General features: G+C 48.1%; 1 protein-coding gene across 1 annotated transcript in view; it reads left to right on the plus strand.

The window, feature by feature from the left end:
- Positions 1 to 11,330, plus strand: part of MRPL23 (mitochondrial ribosomal protein L23) — a 151,851-nt gene extending 140,521 nt beyond the window's left edge. The window contains exon 5 of the mRNA XM_085644939.1: positions 10,964 to 11,330. Within this exon, the coding sequence (XP_085501065.1) occupies positions 10,964 to 11,128 (165 nt within the window). The 3' untranslated portion in view covers positions 11,129 to 11,330. The remainder of the gene's footprint in view (positions 1 to 10,963) is intronic.
- Positions 11,331 to 17,208: the final 5,878 nt, after the last annotated feature.

The raw sequence follows: 17,208 nt of genomic DNA on the forward strand, positions 1-17,208 counted from the left end.
GGCCCGGGGCAGGGAGGCACCCAGTCCTCGGCTGTACAGTGCTATACTATAGCTGCGAAGTCCATGGGCTGAAACACCTCGCTCTGAGCCTCACATATCATGAAGTAGCCTAATGATGTGAACAGTCATTGTTGAGCTATCAATCAGTATTTTGCCCTGCAAAGGATGCCAATACAGAGCCAATCCAAACTACAGATGGGCTTGAGACCCAGAGAACCTGCCTTCATAAAAGCCACAGCCCTCGGTTTACACTTAACGTGTCGTGTGCCTATGTGCACACGGACTCTAATGGTCCTTGGTGGGCTCCTTTCAAGTATTTCGTAATCGATTGGGAGGTATCGGAGTGTGGTCGAAAAAGTTCATGATGCATTACTTTCACTTAATGGCTGCATGCAGTTGAATAAAGATGTGCAAACCAAAGCTCCATGTGTGGTGTGGTCCTATGCATGCTCCCGAACTGGGGAGGACGCTACAGCTTGTGACGAGATAGGGGATTTGTGTCTTGAAATACCAGACTGCTCTCCCTGAGAGTTTGAGAGTTTGCTGTGGTCCAGCAAACAGCTTGTGCTTCACACATGCGTCCCAATAAGCATTCCAAGGCTGGTGTATGTGGAGTCAAAGCGGCACTCCAGCTCTCACAAGGCCCTTGAAATAGGTGAAGGTCACACAGAGGAGCACAATTGGAAGGTGCCTCTGAAACTCACTGGTAAAGTAAAAAGAAGAGATCCTGCACCACCAAGCAACGCAGAGCCATTATCGAAGCAAAGCAAAAGACAATAAAGGTAGCGACAACCACGTACCATGGTTCCACTTGGGAGTGGTGATAATCGGGTACAGAAGGTGGAATCCGTACACACCGTTAAGAAATAAGATGATGCCCTACAATCTCTGATAGAGCGTGGTGGCCCAACTGCAAGTACAGGGGTTGTTTGGCAAAGGTACGGTTTGCTTGGTGCAGCGAACGCTGTCCGAAAAGCCCACACTAAGCCAAACGGAGGCTGGAAGAAGCACCATATACAGTGTAGCCCTAATTCCCAGAATTCACCACCATTGTTCCATACCACCAAAAACCAGATGGACTGCCTGGATCGAAACGTTCAATGACTTTATAGACACTGTAAGAAGTAGAAGACACAAATATTGTCAAATACTTAAACAAACTAGGAGGTAATAGAGTAAAAGAAACGATAAAAAGTCACAAACTGATGAACTATCATTCTGTTAAACCAAGAAGAAGTTGGAAGCAGAGTTCAATCAAATGCAGATTATTAAAAAAGTACATATTCAGCCAAGCGAGATGGCAACCAGGTGAGACGATGGATGAGTTTGATGAGAGACTTGACACGCTCTTTAAGCACTGTGAATTTAGTGACGAAGAAGCCATGTGTCTGATAGCCATTGATGGTTGCTTGCAAGGCTCTAGATGGGATGAAAAACTGGGGGGGCGGTCTCAAAGGGGCGTGGTCGATATAATTGAGGGCTTTTTATAAATACCTAATTGAATCTGTGCTTAGCATAGGGTGCCGCACGACTATTTCTTTGTTGTATATAGTATTGAAAATATTTCCATTCGGAAATGACGAGCCTGTGAAAGTACTATAACGAGTCTCTTTGTAGTTAAATCAAAGGCTGTGAAGGTGGGACTGCTGCAGAACTAACACTTTTTCACCCTCATGGTAATGGCAAAAAAAGAAGAGCACAATAGGGACCCGTCTCAGCACCTGCTTTTTAGAACTGCCGGTGCTCTGCACCGGCAAGACCCGGCCCACTTAAAGCCCTGGTTGCTTATCTGATTCGTTCAGAAGACTCATGATACAAGAAAGACTTCGTTTGGAGAAAGTGCTCATGACTGCGAGAGCAGATGAATATGCAGATCGACAAGATGCTGATATGAAGGCCGGAGTAGCTCAGAGTGAATCGGTGTTGAGTGTGAAAAGTATGCAAAAACACGAGAGAGGCCCATAAGGTGATGTCTCCAAAGGAAAAGAAGGTCGGTTTCCGCTGTGGATTCTCCTTTCCACATGAAAGCAAATGTCCCGCTATTTGACAGACGTGCAAAGGCTGCAGGAAGGAAAACCATTCCAGAACAATCTTTCAAGCAAAAGAGAAACTAAGTGCTTCACGACAATAAGAGAAAATGGACACCAGAAAGCTCCAGAAACACTCTAGCCACTCCCACAAGGCCATGCAGCAACATCAGCTGAGGCAAGTGAGAACCAAACAAAGCCGATCATCGTCAAAGTCATCGTCCAAAGATGTGCTATGATATCGGTCTCTGAACGATGTGCACATGTAGGATTAGCCGCTTTCAGAGAGGAACACAAATCTATAATGAATCGCCATGTGAAGCAAACGTGTTCTCTTGAACTTTGCCCTAAGATCACGCTTACAGTAAATGGGGGCCCAATAACGTTTATTATAGAAAGTGGTGTGTCGATAAACATGCCAGCAGAAAAATACAACAAACTGCCCCCGACACCACATCTTACACTGGAAAAACAAAGGTGTACACATGGGCAGCTTCTATGCCATTGCGGAGTCAAGGATCATTTGTCGTGACTGTGTAACATAAAACAACAGTACAAGTGCCAATTCATGTCCTACAAGGTACCCTTTTGAGTGAATACTTCCTTTTCGGCACTGCTGCTGACCTGGGACTGATCTCTATTAACTACAACCTAAATGCACACTTTGAAATAGTAGGTCATTTTCTCTCATTGTTTCATGGACTTCGGCAACTTAAAACAATGAAGATGCAGGCCTTGCAACACCGTTGCTTTGCTTTCCACTTGCAGGAAGCCATTGAGAAGGAACTGAAAGCACTGTTAAAGCATTACATCATTGAACGCTCGACTGGTCCTACGCCTTCGGTCTCACCCATTGTAGTGGTGCCAAAAAAGGACAGTAGAGGATCAGTGAACATCTTTGTTGATATGCGCCAGGCTAATAAAGCAATCAAGAGAGATACACATCCTGGTTACACACAGCGGACATGATAGCACAACTGAATGGTGCCAAAGTCTTTTCCTGTCTTGATTTTAACAAAGGCTACCATCGACTTAAGCTGGAAGAAAATTGTAGGTACGTTACCACTTTTTTGACTCGTGTCGGTTTGTTCAGATGTAAACAACTCCGTTTTGGTGTGTGGTCAGATACAGAAAGCTTTCAGGATGTCACTCCTAGAGTAATTCAAGCTGTCCCATACTTTTAACTTCAGTGGCCATATCCTGGTGTTTGTGGCTACACGAAAGTTGCATGGCAAATCACTCACACACGTGTGTCAAGTGTATAAATATCTTGTGCTTAAATCACAGATCATTGCAGGTTCTACAGCATGCTTTTATAGATTAGATGCGTTAGCAAGATTCTTCAATTCTTGCCAACTGAATGGCACATGCAAGTAGTCGCTGCTTGCATTTTATCCAGAATCGATTATTGCAATATCTTATATTTTGTGCTGCCCAACTAAAGTACAACCAAGTTGCTGAGAAAGAACTTTGCAAGCTGGGCAATTGCACACCTCGGGAAATGTAACCATGTCTCTCAAGCCAGAACTAAACTCTATTGGCATTCTGTCAGGCAATTATTTGAATCCCTCTGCCTAATTTATAAGATTTATTAGGACACTGAAAATCGCATCTTCATGACCGGTTAAGATGTTATATTTTGGGAAGAAATTTGTGCTCCAACCCTAACCTTTTGTTGGTTGTACAAAGTCTCTTACCGGAGGGCATTCCCTCAGTCTCTTGGTCCGCCAGCTTCGGTACATCCTCCAGCTCTATCTTAGAACTATAAACTCAAATGCAACTTTTAGAAAAGTCTTAAATACTTTTTAGTTTGCTAACTCTCTATCTCCCTGCATTGACTCCCACTTTTTTACTCCTCTCCTCAATTTTGTTAATCGTGGCTTTACAAATATGTATATGCTCGTGGTGTGTCCCTGGCACCAAGTCCCTCACTCAGAGTGAACGCAACACTACTAGAATTATACTAAGCCCTTTCTCTTTGGTTATGTTTCGGTCGTAAAATGTATATTTCCCAAAGTTTGGTTATCTATAGTAAAAAATGTTTGGGATTTTCAATACCTGCGTCAGAGAAACACGTGTCCTCTGTAATTGTAACCCAACAAGAAAAGAAACATATGTTAATACAAAGAGAAATCATTACAAGTAAAGGGTCTATAAAGTATCACAAACTAGCTGAATGGCTGTACTGAGGTGAGCAAGTGATAATGGAAGTTATTGGTGAATTTAAAACGATGGCATGAGTTTGGAGACTTGTCAGTATACCTATGAGATAAAGTTCTGAATTGCCACTGTGCAAACTGCGTTGCAGTTTTTTCTTTGCAAGTAAAATAATGTAAACAAAATCTATTTGTATTCACGGGGGGGAGGCAAAGAATAGCTTGCTACATTCACCGGAGACTTCTAGGCTGTGTAAAGGCCTCCGTTAACTGAATGTATGAAGAGGTTTCATCTGGGGTGTGTTTTTGAGAGAGGCTGCCAGAGGACATCTCCTGCTGCACAATTTGTCTGAAAGTACGTGAGGAGGATCTTGAAGATCTGTCCTCGAAATAGGACTGCAGGTTTGTACCCATCAAAGTTAACTGTTTGAATGGGGAAGAAGGAGCTAAGCCAAACGTGAGCGAGCGTGCAGGGGTGCGGTGTGAAAGAGTCTGGTAGAGAGGCAAGTATTCACAGCAACGCTTTCCCTGCTGGTGCAAGACTTTGTGTTCAACTGTGTACGTATATGCTCAATTTGCTTAAAATACGTATATGTTTTCCGCTGTGATTAGAAAAAACATGTTCTATGCTGTGTGCTTCTCTGCAACACCGATGCATAAAGTAGACGGCTAATAACATCAGATGGAGGCGCCCAATTTCCTGGCGTACAGTAAACTGTTTACTGTGAGAAAAAAAACCTCGCTTTTCCACTATGGAACTTTACAGCCCGATTAGGACCTCGTTCTTCTGAATGACAGCGCCACTGCTTAGTCATTTATTTATTTTAGTTTTTGCTTGGTAAGCTCTTCATTTGTAATATCAGTTGCGTGCAGCAGGTGGCGCCGTTGTATTACTTGATCATGTACCTACGTACATGTGATTTAGTTGTCTTCTGAATAAACCGCTGCCTAAACCTTTATTCTGTTTGTGTGTTCTCATAAAATAAGCGTAATCTACGAACATCCACGAATGAGATGCCAATCCATCATGTAGTGCCCCAATCTCTTCCTGTTCGCCGTGTATAGGAAATAGGATGGAATGGTTCGGTTGTAGGAATTGGCAAGGAGTCCGTTAGCGAGCTGTCTGTATCCCCCAGGGACCAGGAAAGCTTGGTTTTGACAGTCGCCTGAGAGTATAATCTGTGCAATTCGTTTTTAGGTCTCGCTGAGCCCAGCGCATGCGCTGGCTCGGAGAGACATTTTGTATGTGTGCTTTTTTAAGTGCTGCTTGCTGGCCTAGCGCTTGCGTGCATGCGAGCGTGCACGCGCGCAGTCGCCATGCGCTAGGCCAGCCAGCAGCACTCAGGAGAGCGTCATCGCGATCACTTTCGCTTTCACAGTGATCGTGATCGCGATGACGTTATAATCACTGCAACCACGCTTTACTTTTAACATTAAAAGTAAAGCGCGGGTGCCGCGATTATACCAAAAGTAAAGTAATAGAAAAAACATCTATTTCTTTACTTTTGGTATAATCGTGGCACCCGCGCTTTACTTTTAGCGTTAAAAGTAAAGCGCGGGTGCCGCGATTATACCAAAAGTAAAGAAATAGATGTTTTTTCTATTACTTTACTTTTGGTATAATCGCGGCACCCGCGCTTTACTTTTAATGTTAAAAGTAAAGCGCGGGTGCCGCGGCTGCCTGGCAAGCGCTTGCTTCCCTTCATGCCTCTTTCTTCTGAATTGTGTTAATGATTCCTCTGCCACTACCAGTATTTCAAAAGCTTTGTAACTACTTTACACACTTTTCAACAGTTTCATTTGCACAGATGCGACCATCGCTCTGTGTGCCCTGCGGACAGGCCAAAGTTTGGATGTGCACACAATCTGCACATCTTTAGGAACCACTGACCGGCACTATGAGGACTTTGTACTGCCGTCAGCTTCCTTTCAGAGCACCCACCCACAACCTGAACTCACTCACCCGGAGACGACTCAAAGTAAGCACTGGGCATGGGTTACCTCAAGAGTTTTTACAATTATGTTGAGAAACTAAAAACAAGCTTTTTTGTTGGTAAAATTAAGGACATGAATTTATGGTGTAGACTTGGCAAGAATCATGTGCACTGTTCTCATGTCAGCTTTCACCACATGAAAGCTTTTAATCGTGCATGAAAGTTTATTGGTGCTACCATTTGCAGAGTGCCTAAGCTCAGCCTTCGTAAACCTGGGCCTGTGCGCCTCGAGGAGCCAGCATGAGAAATGCCATAGTCCCTGCAAGGACACATCTATTATTTTTTTTTTTATTCAGGGACTCGGTCTAGCGCCTAGATAAAGATATAAAGTGATTACCCGAGTCCCCAAGACACCCCAGCCTTTCATAAGGCCCTAGAAAGGAGTAATGCACTCAATCTCTCTGACCTCCTGTTCCCAGCCTGGTCACTTTTAATCCTTGGCAGAAGCTACAGTTTTGTTGTGATTTTAATAATGTTTTGTGTGTAGCACTGATGCTGCCTCTTGTGTGCTTCAAAACGCTTTTCATGCTGGTGGAAAGAGGCAGGGGAAGGACACCAAGAAGAAAACAGTGAGCAGTATGGACAAGGCGTTGTTAGGAAGAGTCCAGGCCACATCCTTGTACTGGGATATAGGTGTGTCCTTTTATTAACTTTTAGTGAGAACCGGGGTGGGTGGGCATGGAGCGCAGTTTCCGATTCCGAGGTTTTTAGGTCTCGCCTACGCAGCGCGCAGGAGCTGCTTAGGAGGACCTTTAGCCGTCGTTCAGCTCTTTTTCGAAGCACATACTCGTGCTTGTGGCGGCATACAGCTTGCGGGAATGCGCAGCGGCGCGCCACAAGCATTTACTTTGAAAAACCACTCCCGGGCTTGTTTATTATTTTTTTCAAGCGCCCCCTTCCGCGTTTTGCATTTGCTGTACGTTGTTAAAGTTCCCACGAAGTCGGAGCCGTCCCGCTGCTCAGTCAGTGCTTGTTTTTACTTGCCCTGACGCGGTAAGGTTTCTGCGGCACAACCTTGGGCTGTTGTGCAGGATGCATCCTTCTTTCTCTCCGCGTGACACATGTTGCTCTCTTTGTTGTTAAGCTTGTTAACTAAATTCTGCAGCAAGAGGAGGCAGAGTGTGTCACGTAATGCAGCACTTGGTATGGCAATATTGTTTTGTCATTTTAATGGCATTCATACTGTCGGACAGGCGTTGAACGCCTGAATCAAGCATTCAGGAACGGAATGTGAGAAGGTATGTTTTGCAGTGGGTCTGCCACCGCGCCGCTGTACGTTGCACATTTTCTTTACATTACAAACGTTTGAACAATTTGAGCTAGAAACTATTGTTACGTTGAAATCTGCAAATTCTGCAAAAGATGGTGTATCATGTGGAAAGGGTCACATCTGCAGAATCGCTTCATTCCGCTGGACCTTACTATAGGACCAGTTACCTTACCTCTTATGAAGCTACCTTTTTGAGCTTTGTATTGCAGTGGTATAAGCAGCAGTTAATTGCTCTTTTTAAAATGATCCGTTACCTTATCTTGCAAGCGGTAGAGATGGGTGCATCACGGTCCTGCTCAGCAGTCCGCATGGATGCCTATCAGATCCAGACTACGGCTGTAGCCTTTTCAAGCTGCACTTGATCCATCTGGGGAATCACAACAGTTGTTAAGACCGCTGCTGGGGCACCTTGAGGTGCAGGGACAGAGGCATGGCTTCCAGCACAAATATGTGAATGGCAGTTGTTCACCATTGAACCCTTCTTTAACGAATTTGTGCTATCAAAGACAAAGTAGGTTTATCTGGAGAAAGGAAAAATCTGAATTGCCTACATTAATAGAAGGACCTCGAGGTCTGGAAGTTCATAACACTGCAGTGTTTTGGAACAAAAATGTTATGATTCCTAGATGACTGAATAAAAAGTGGATTCTTCAGTTGAATTTTGAGATACTTATTTTGATACAGCTTCTTCACTGCCAATCTTCTCAAGTTAATTGCAGGTGGAACTGCGTATGTGCCATAAGCTCTTTATACTCTTGCCACCTCTAAAACACTTATATGATTAGGCTGTTCGGCGAGTATTTCATCTAGTGTAATATATGTATTTATGGACTATTTTGCTTTGGAATATCTTCCCTACAGAATTGCATGTTTAAATATACATTACAAAATCATTACTTAAATATATGAGCATGTTACATAGATATTACGGTTAAAATAGTGTACATCCATTATGTTGCCGTTGCTCAATTTCAGATAAATAGGCCAAATCATAGCCTCACGGAACTTGGTGAGACCTTCATAGATTTTCATTGAGGAAGTGTGAGAGATTCCAATTAGACTGGTGGGTGGCTTAGTTTTTCTAGACCAGCTCTAATGTATGACCATGAGAGAGGTCAGTAGATACCAGTGCATGGCGAGGTGAAAATACCCAGATGCAAAACGCAGGAATGTCAGAATGGGTTGGAGATCCTTGATCATGTGTTATGCTTCAGAGAGTTAGGGTCAAGTGAGATCTTCAGTAGCTGCTTGAGATATTTAGGCTAGATTCAATAAGCTGATGTAGACCAGGATCTGGTCTATACTTTCAAAACCCCAGGCATGTGCCTGTTTAGAAAAAGAGCCGGAGCCTTTCCCAAGGCCGCCTCAAACTTGGTACCTCCTATTCTAATGGTGCTTCTGTGCCTATGCTTATAATCTGCAATCATTTGTACCATTTAGGTTGGAGCACATGGCGCTGTTGGGATTTGTCTAAAGTCCGATTTTATTCATTCCGTGTGAGTGTTCTGGCTATGTGATGTCCAACTGTGTTAATGTGTTGCTTATGTGTCTGTTTGGCTAAATACATGTGAATGGGCGGCTGAGTGCATGTCTGAAGTGACCAGATGCCACTGGGCACCCCTTTTGCAGTCCTCTGATCCATTTGACAAAGTGTGTTCTCGGGGACGTAGTGTCTTTGTGAGGAGCCATGTTATCACCCTATGGATGCCAGGATATTGGATCATGAGTCTGGCTGTCTCTGTGGTGTTGTACTTAAAAGGTGTATATTTTATATAAAAGTGATAGTATTTCTGCTTGACTATAGGGTCTAGCAGTTTAACATATAATAAGTAAAGGAGCACCATGGGGTATTAGTTCCTGTTTGATTAGGTTTGTGTTCTCAATGTTAACAAGCATTGGCATAGCCAATAGGTCTCGCCTTTGGGACCTTATAAGTGCTTAGTTATCCAGCACAATATCCTTGGTGCAACAACATCAAGTGTTGCATGGCTAAACACTTATAAGGTCCCAAAGGCGAGACCTATTGGCTATGCCAATGCTTGTCTTTCTTGGTGACATGGTTGTAACTCCCGGCCTAAGGGTCCTGTTTGTAGGACCTGGACTCAGGGGGCTGGAGATGTGACGTGAGCTCGGCCGTCTGGGTCCAAGGCTGGCCTCCGGTCCCGTGGCCTCACAGAGCTGGTGGTATGACCAGGTCCCATGCGCGGACTGTAGTCACTTGGGCCTGGAGGCATGTATGTGTTTGCTGATCCCATGATGGTGACTGTATCATATAGGGCCTGTTATGGGTGGAACTAGAGCTGTGCCATAAGTTATGGAGCCGGCTGTATCCCTCTGTAACTGACATCAGTTTATGGTTCCAGCAGTCCGACCTGAACTAAAGCAGTCTTTGTGGGCCCAGTTCGGGGAGTCCCCCGTCTTAGGTTGGATACTGTAAAAACTGGGCTCACAAGGCAGCCTGCCAGCTACCACTCCGACTTTGCAAAGGAAATGGATGACAGCTGCAGGCGCTAAGTGGGACCTGCGGAGGTGGTATGTAGACCATCATGGGCATTTCTTTACAGCACATTGAGCTACTTCAATCAACTCCCCCTACAGTCAGTAGTATGTATTTCTCTACTGTTCACCATTTGTCCGTGCTGTTCTGCAATTTCCTGCAGCTTTTGCAAGTCCAAAGCATCAGCCCGTTCCTTTGTCCCTACTCATCACTACATATTTCTCTATGGCTCGAGTGCTACATCACTACCTTTATTAAAATGAACCACTTCAGTAACCTTTCCTCCCTAATTATAACTGGTTGAGAGTAGTGATGGTTAGTGGATGTCCGGATTTCCAAGGCACACCTTGGTGGGATGGAATCAGGTTTACGGATGGAAACAGATAGTTTTTTAAACTTTGAGTGCTTCTAGATAAGAAGAAAGCTGGAGGTCCAGTGATTCCAGACATATAAGACTATGAGGTCTGCCCGGACCTCTCTTTGCAGGACCTGCCCCCCTCTCTCTTACTCGATGCTTACGATCTGTGGAACTGGTAGGCACTCAGCCCTGAGTGGCCGAATGCAGAAGTCTGTACCCTCCTAGGCCTAGGACTCCCATGCAGTCCACTTAAGGCCTATTGTCCCATAAAGATCGATATACTAGAAAGGATTCGAAGAACTTGTTCCTCCTCTTGCCCGACTTGTCCGCGTGGAGGCACAGGTGAGGCAGCCGTTACCCACTTCTCACCACTAGCCTTGCAGTCTAACACCGTTTCTGGACATATCCTCAGCAGCCAGCTCTCTAACCCCTCTCTGCTGCTCCATTCGAGCCAGGGGTCTTCTCTAGTCCCCAAAGTTCATGTGTATTGCTCTAACAACTCTGCCAGAACAAGAGCTTTGCCTCTGCCCAGATGTGACACTCCTGCTGCTGTATTCCTTCTAAAAATGTTAATGCTTTATACGTGACTTTTTTTCTCAAGCTCATTGTGTCTTTTGCTTGGATTTTCCTTTTCACCCCTATGATTCTCTTTGCCCCTCAGGCCCAAGGACAAACATTCCGGTTTCCAGATATTTTCCCTGACACGACTAAGGTGCCGGAGCCGGGCTCCTTCGACGACGTGCAGCAGAAGTTCATGGAGGACGAGAGGCAGAGGCAGAAGAACGACCCGAGACGCGGAGGGGTCCCCGATTGGTTTGGGCTCTGAAACTGTGTCTGGACTCTCGTTAAAGGCGACCAAACAGGAGGACATTTGTAGACTTGACCGGTTTGGCTGTTGTGTAACACATTTCTTCACCTCTGTAGCCAAGTCTGTGGTAGGGGCATGTGCTGGATGTCTATCTCTCGTGACCCAAGATGGCTGCTGGATTCCTGCGACCTGTGGAATGTAATAAATTAATGGAAAACATTGTGGTACTACATCCTGTTCTCTCTCTTGTGAGGTGGTGGTGGTTGTTGTGAAGATGAATGTTGTAATTTGCTTTATTTAGTGAGTTTAACTTTGAAAGAAGATGTAGTGCAGCTTTACTACTTGACAAGGAAGCTCAGATTTTCTGTATGTAGATTTACAAATATACAGGCTGGCTTATTTCACTAATACCAACAGATCCTCCCTCTGTCAGACAAGTCCAGTGTTCTAGACTACTGCAGGCTTCCATTTTCTGGGATAAATAGTCAATGCCTCGGTGCTGGTAGTGACAGCCCCTACAGCTCGAAGAAGGGGGAGGGAGGGGCTGTGCTGCAATTTCAGAACCGACTGTTCCACAGATTGAAAAAACAAATGCCCTTATATTAGTGCTGACAACTCCTCTTGGAATGATGGCCTGTGCCACATCAGTACTCCATCTAAGCAGACCATTTTCTTTTGTGGGTTGAATGTCTGTGTACCTGGACCATTACTTACTTCTATAGTGTGAGAGTGCGTCCTACACCTCCGCTGTGAGAGCCTTTAATTTCTGAGAGATAATCTTTGCCTCTCCATTCTTACAAACATTAACTTACTGTGGGTGAGTCAGAGTGCTCATTTGACATTACTGGGAGTCACTTGAGCTGCGAGATGCCACGTTTTAACAGCAGCAAGAGGCAAATGGTTTGTTGTGTTTGTTGGTGAGCTCTTCTTGTTTTGAATCTCCGACTCCGAATAGGTGCACAAGGGATGTCCGGTTTCAAGGCCTGCCGTTCCTGTAGCCAACTGATGTCGGTGACGGATCCGCACTGTGTGTGCCTCTTATGCCTGGAGCGCGACCACGACCCCCATGTCGTGCTCTGACTGCCAGTCGATGGCACCGAAGGCTTTGCGGGAGCGGTCCCGAAAGCTACTTGAATGCCGGCAGTCGGCTCCATGCCGCTCGAGGTCACGGTCCAGAGGGAGGTCGAGGGACTGGTTGCGGAGCCATTACCTGTCCGGTTCGAAGTCTTCACACTCTGGGTGGGGTAAGTCGATGCATAAGAGGAAGTTGAAGAAGCATCGTCGCTCTTTGACTTCTCCGTGTCGGTCGGCCGATCTGACGAGGGACGCGGGTGGTGCCCCTCCCGCGGCTCTGCGCGCGGAGCCTGCAGGGTCGACTCCGGAGTTCCCTCCCTTCCCGGGACCCTTCTGCAAAGCAATGCATGCCATCTTTGGGTGGACCGACCCCACCGGTGCGCCTTCAGGCCCCGTGGACTCGGTTGGGGGGGCCTAGGTCTTCGCTGCCGGCGGCTCCGGTGCCGCAGGCCCCACTTGGATCCAGGCCTAGAGCCGGATCGGCGCTGGTTGACCTCGTAACACCTCCACCGGCACCGCTTCCACAGGTACCACATCCGTGTTCGACGCCGGTCGGACCCCGGCCGGCGTCGATCCCGGCCTCCATCCTGACGTGGAGCCAGACCGATGTTGCCCGACGCCAGATCCGGCACAGAGAGGGGTTTTTATGCCCCTGTTCACTCCTGGGGTCCCCTCTTCAACCTGATTGGCACCCAGAGGAGGAGGACGAGGACTGGTCGGTTGACCCTCTAGCTGACCAGTTAGGCAGTGAACAGGATTGGAGAGAGGACCTGGGGGATGCCAGTGGTCTCAACACTTCCCCTGACCTTGGCATGTTGTTTCCTCCTACCGTGGCTACGGAGAAGGGAGGGTTATACGCAGTGGTGTTGCGTAGAGGGGCCGAGGCTCTCAACCTCGAGGTTCCTATGGAGGCCATCAGGACTAACCTCCTGACAGAGGTGTTCTAACCGGCTGCGAGCTCTTCAGAGCCCCTGCTGCTGTTTGAGGCCCTCACCGATGTCCTTTTGGGCACGTGGTCCAGGCCCAACATGGCAGCTCCTGTGGACAGGATGATTGCCCGACGCCACTGCCTGACTCCGGGCGACCCCACTTTCCTCTCCCAACACCCCACCCGAAGAGCTTGGTAGTCCAAGCCTCTACTTCCAAAAGCGTCTTCCCTACCACTCCACCGGAAAGGGAATCCAAAAAGCTAAACCACCTTGGCAAGAAAATGTTGTCTTCCGCCAGCTTAGGACTGCGGTCCGTAAACACCGTATGTCTCTTAGGCCGTTATTCCCACTCGGTGTGGGATACAGTGGCGCAGGTGCTTCCTCAGTGTCTGAAGGAGGCCCTGGCAGTGCTCTCCCAGGCTGTTGCCGAAGGGAGGGATGCAGCCAAGTTTACGATCCGATGTGGGCTGGACACCCCCGACTCTCTGGGCAGGACCATTTCAACGTCAGTAGCGCTTCATCGCTACCCCTGGATGAGGTCCACTGGTTTTCCTGGGGATATCCAGAACACTTTGATGGACATGCCCTTTGATGGCCGTCGCCTTTTTGGCGACAAAGCAGACAACGCTCTGGAGCGCTTCAAGGACTCACGGCTATGGCCAAGTCCTTGGGCCTCTGTGGCCGCTCTGCGCAGTCTGCTTTTTGCCTTTTTCATGGCCACGGAAGGGGCGCCCCCTACGTCTGGCCCAGGGCCACAGACCGCAGCAAGTTAGCCAACCTTTGCGCTGCTGGGGACATGGACACAACCGTCGTGGTTCCGGTGGCCAGCGGGGGGCAGGATTCGCCATCAACTCCCCCACTGGCGCATCATCACTTCGGACAGGTGGGTTTTTGCAAATAGTCCAACGGGGCTACTCCCTCTCCTTCGAGACTACCCCTCCAGCCATGACACCGCGTTACCACCGCATGTCGGAGGATCATCTGGCGCTTCTCCAGCAGGAAGTTTCAGCTCTGTTGGCCAAGGGAGCCATCAAGGGCGTTCCTGTCCCAGAAGTAGGTTGTGGTTGCTACTCCCACTACTTTCTGGTCACCAAGAAGGACAAGGGCCTGCGTCCTATCTTGGACCTCAGGGACATCAATCGCTTCCTCCGGAAGGAGAAGTTCAAGATGTTGATGCTTGCTCAGGTCTTGTCTGCCTTCGACCCGCAAGACTGGATGGTAGCGCTGGACTTGCAGGACGCCTATTTTCGTCTTCCCGTCCTGCCGGCCCACCGGCGTTACCTACGGTTCACGGTAGGCCACAAGCACTTTCAGTTCACCGTGCTCCCTTTTGGCCTTACCAGCGCCCCTCGGGTGTTCACAAAAGTGATGGCGGTGGTCGCAGCTCATCTGCGCAGATCAGGGGTTTCAGTCTTTCCCTATCTAGACGATTGGCTGTGAAGACTGGCTCGCCCCAGGCAGTCGTCACCCACCTCCAGACTATGGCCGACCTCGCATGTGCTGGGGTTCTCCATCAATGTGCCAAAGTCGCACCTGATTCCCTCTCAGAAGCTCCTTTTCATCGGAGCGGTTCTGGACAGGACGCAGTTTCGGGTCTATCCTCCCGAACAGCGCGTCCGGAATATTCGGGCTATGATTCCGATCTTTCAGCCTCTATCCCGGGTTTCGGTCAGGATGACCCTGAGGCTGCTGGGCCTCATGGCCTCCTGCATCCTGCTGATCGAGGATGCCAGGTGGCATATGTTTGCTCTGCTGTGGGATCTGAAGTTCCAGTGGGCGCAGCATCAGGGGAATCTGTCCGATTATGTCTAGATCTCGAAGGACACTGCACAACAACTGCAGTGGTGGCTCACAAACCAGGATTGGGTCAACGGCAGATCCCTCTCCCTTCCCCAACCACAACACCCAGTGGTGACGAAAGCATCCCTTCTGGGATGGGGTGGCCACATGGGAGAGGTAGAGATCAGAGGCCCCTGGTCTCCGGCTGAGTCCGGGCTCCATATCAACCTTCTGGAGCTCTGGGCGATTCGTCTTGCACTAAAGGCATTCCTTCCCTCTGTCCGGGGAAGAGTAGTGCAGGTGTTCAGACAACACCACCGCCATGTGGTACTGCAACAAACAAGTCGGGTGGGGTCGTGGACCCTATGTCAGGAGGCACTCCGCCTCTGGATATGACTGGAACATCAGGGCATTTCCCTGGTGGTTCAACACCTGGCAGGTTCACTGAATGCCAGGGCGGACAAACTCAGCCGCAGGTGCATGATGGATCATGAATGGCGTCTTCACTCGGAGGTGGTGCAAGGTCTCTTTCAGTAGTGGGGAGAGCCTTGGATAGATCTATTCACCACCGAAGCGAACGCGCAATGTTAGCAATTCTGCACGTTGGAATTTCCAGGGCGGCACTCGCTCGGCAAGGCTTTTCGTCACGAGTGGAGCTGCGGTCTATTGTACGCCTTCCCGCCTATACCACTTCTGCCCAGAGTGCTGAAGACGATCAAGCGCAACCAGGCCCAAGTCTTTCTTGTGGCTCCGGATTGGGCACTGCGAGTCTGGTATCCTGAGCTGCTCAACATGGCTATCGATCCTCCGATCAGACTGCCTCTTCGGGAGGATCTTCTGTCGCAGCAGCAGGGAACGATCCTCCACCCGAACCTGTCCAGTCTCCACCTCCTTGCGTGGAGATTGAACGGCGGCAGTTGACGTCTTTAGACCTGCTTCCTGAAGTCTGTGATGTAATCTTGGCAGCCAGGCGTACCTTCACAAATACTGTATACGCCTGCCGGTGGAACAAATTTGTGGCATGGTGCACAGCAAAGGCTGTGGATCCCCTTTCTGTCCCTCTTTCTGAAGTACTCTTGTTCCTTCTTTCTTTAGCCCAGCAGGGCTCTGCTCTGGGCAATATCAAGGGTTACATTTCTGCCATCTCTGCTTTCCTTCGGATGCCAGATCATCCTTCTCTTTTCAAGTCCCCGGTAGTTAACCGTTTCTTGAAAGGCTTAACGCAACTTTTTCCTCCAATTACATTCGTTATGCCTCTGTGGGTCTTGAACCTTGTGCTTACTTATTTGATGTGTGCTCCCTTTGAGCCGCTTCATAACTGTCCTTTACGTCTATTAACTCTTAAGACTGCTTTCCTGATAGCCATCACTTCTGCTAGAAGGGTGAATGAGCTACAGGCTCTTTCTTCTAAACCTCCTTTCTTGTCTGTTCATCCGGACAAGGTGGTTCTCAGGACCTGTCCATCTTTTCTTCCTAAGGTAGTCACTACCTTCCGCATCAGGCAGACCATTACTTTGCACACCTTCTTTCCGCCTCCGCATCCTTTAAAGGAAAAGAGCGGCTGCACTGTCTGGACCCAAAACGTGCGCTCTCCTTCTATCTGGATCGCACAAAACAGTTCCGAGTGGATGATCAACTTTTTGTTGGCTACGTGGGTGCAAAGAAGGGTCGGGCCGTACACAGACGCCCCATTTCTCGATGGGTCGTGTTGTGTATTAAGGCTTGTTACTCTCTGGCTAAAAAGGAGCCTCTAGTCGGTCTACGCTCTCACTCCACCAGGGCGACAGCAGCCACTACTGCCTTGGGAAGATGTGTGCCTCTGAATGACATCTGTCAGGCGGCAACGTGGGCATCGCTGCACACGTTCACCAAACACTACTGCCTGGACAGCCAAGTCCGGAGAGACGGCTTCTTTGGCTGTTCTGTTCTCCAGGACTTTCTGGTGTGATCTTGGTTCGCAGACCCACCTCCGGGGTCGGTATTGCTTAGGTATCTATTCTAAGGTATGGAATCTACAGCCAATGTGTTTCTTTCAGATGTACAAGTTACTTACCTTCGGTAACGATATATCTGTAAGAAACATTAGTTAGTTATAGATTCCTTACCGCCCAACCCATTCTCTCCGTTTTGCGAACTGTGGTTTCTAGGGTTAAGGACATCCTTTCAGGGCACTAGTTTTGTGCACCAATGGTCAGTGTCTTGCATGGCTCTGCGTTTCTGGCGCGGAAAGTCGCGTACAGAACTGATGTCAGCGCGCGAGGGCGGCTACTAAGTAGCTGCCGTGACGTCATCCCGGCGACCAAGACGCCGACGACG

The sequence above is a fragment of the Triturus cristatus genome, chromosome 3_1 (genome assembly GCF_964204655.1).
Source record: "Triturus cristatus chromosome 3_1, aTriCri1.1, whole genome shotgun sequence".
NCBI classification, from domain to species: Eukaryota; Metazoa; Chordata; class Amphibia; order Caudata; family Salamandridae; genus Triturus; species Triturus cristatus.